Here is an 862-nt window from a genome sequence, read left to right on the forward strand (position 1 = left end):
TCTCTCTCTCTCTGTGTGAACAGAGAGTTTGAGTTGACCTTCTTGAACGGCCGTTGGTTGGACGCCACCGAGTGTCAGCTGACTCCTCGTACACACTGCGACCTGAGTTTGGACCTGGGGTCTGACTCCGACTACAACCTGCGGGTCAGGGCCCAGTGTGGGTCCCATCTGTCGGACTGGGTGGTTCTGGACCAACCCTTCAACCGCAAACACAGTAAGAGGCTGAACGTGTGTTTTCACACACAGCCACCGCGTCACGTCTCCTAGCAACAGCAACTCCTTCCTCTTGTTCGCAGCCGTCCTGACGATGCCGACCATCACGGTGTCAGTGGAGGGCCACGCCCTCAAGGTGGCGTTCGACAAACTTCCTGCTACTGCTGTCGTGATACTAACAATGTGGAGGAGCGACGGGGAACTGAAGGTCAGATGATGTCACTTCCTGTTTGCACCAAAACACAGAGAAAATCAATTCAAATATGTTACTTTGGACCTTTCCTCCTCAGTGACACAAACTGACCACAGGGGGCAGCAGAGGACCAGCTAAATCACAGCTTTTCTTTACGAACATTCTGGATGACGTGATGATGTTTTTTGTGTTTTGTTTTTATTCTAAACGTTTCTACCTCTGTGTCCAGACCGACGTTCACTCAGTTTCAGCCCAGCAGGCAGGGCACACTTTCACCGCCCTGCAGGTCGGAGCGGAGTACTGCGTCAGAGCTCAGACTGTGCTGGAGAACCAGCTGCAGAACAGCAGCACTGACGTGCACTGTCGGATTATACCAGGTACACACACACACACACACACACACACACACACCCCCACCCTCCGTGCGTGCGCCTGCACAGGGCACACTGACGGGGT

At 53.7% G+C, this 862-nt stretch overlaps 1 protein-coding gene across 1 annotated transcript in view; it reads left to right on the plus strand.

The window, feature by feature from the left end:
• crfb16 (cytokine receptor family member B16) overlaps nt 1-862 on the plus strand; it is an 8,194-nt gene that overhangs the window by 3,063 nt on the left and 4,269 nt on the right. The window contains exons 6-8 of the mRNA XM_025052462.1: nt 5-214; nt 297-421; nt 636-783. Coding sequence (XP_024908230.1) covers nt 5-214; nt 297-421; nt 636-783 — 483 coding nt within the window. The remainder of the gene's footprint in view (nt 1-4; nt 215-296; nt 422-635; nt 784-862) is intronic.

This window comes from Cynoglossus semilaevis, chromosome 20 (genome assembly GCF_000523025.1).
Source record: "Cynoglossus semilaevis isolate Cse_v1.0 chromosome 20, Cse_v1.0, whole genome shotgun sequence".
NCBI classification, from domain to species: domain Eukaryota; kingdom Metazoa; phylum Chordata; class Actinopteri; order Pleuronectiformes; family Cynoglossidae; genus Cynoglossus; species Cynoglossus semilaevis.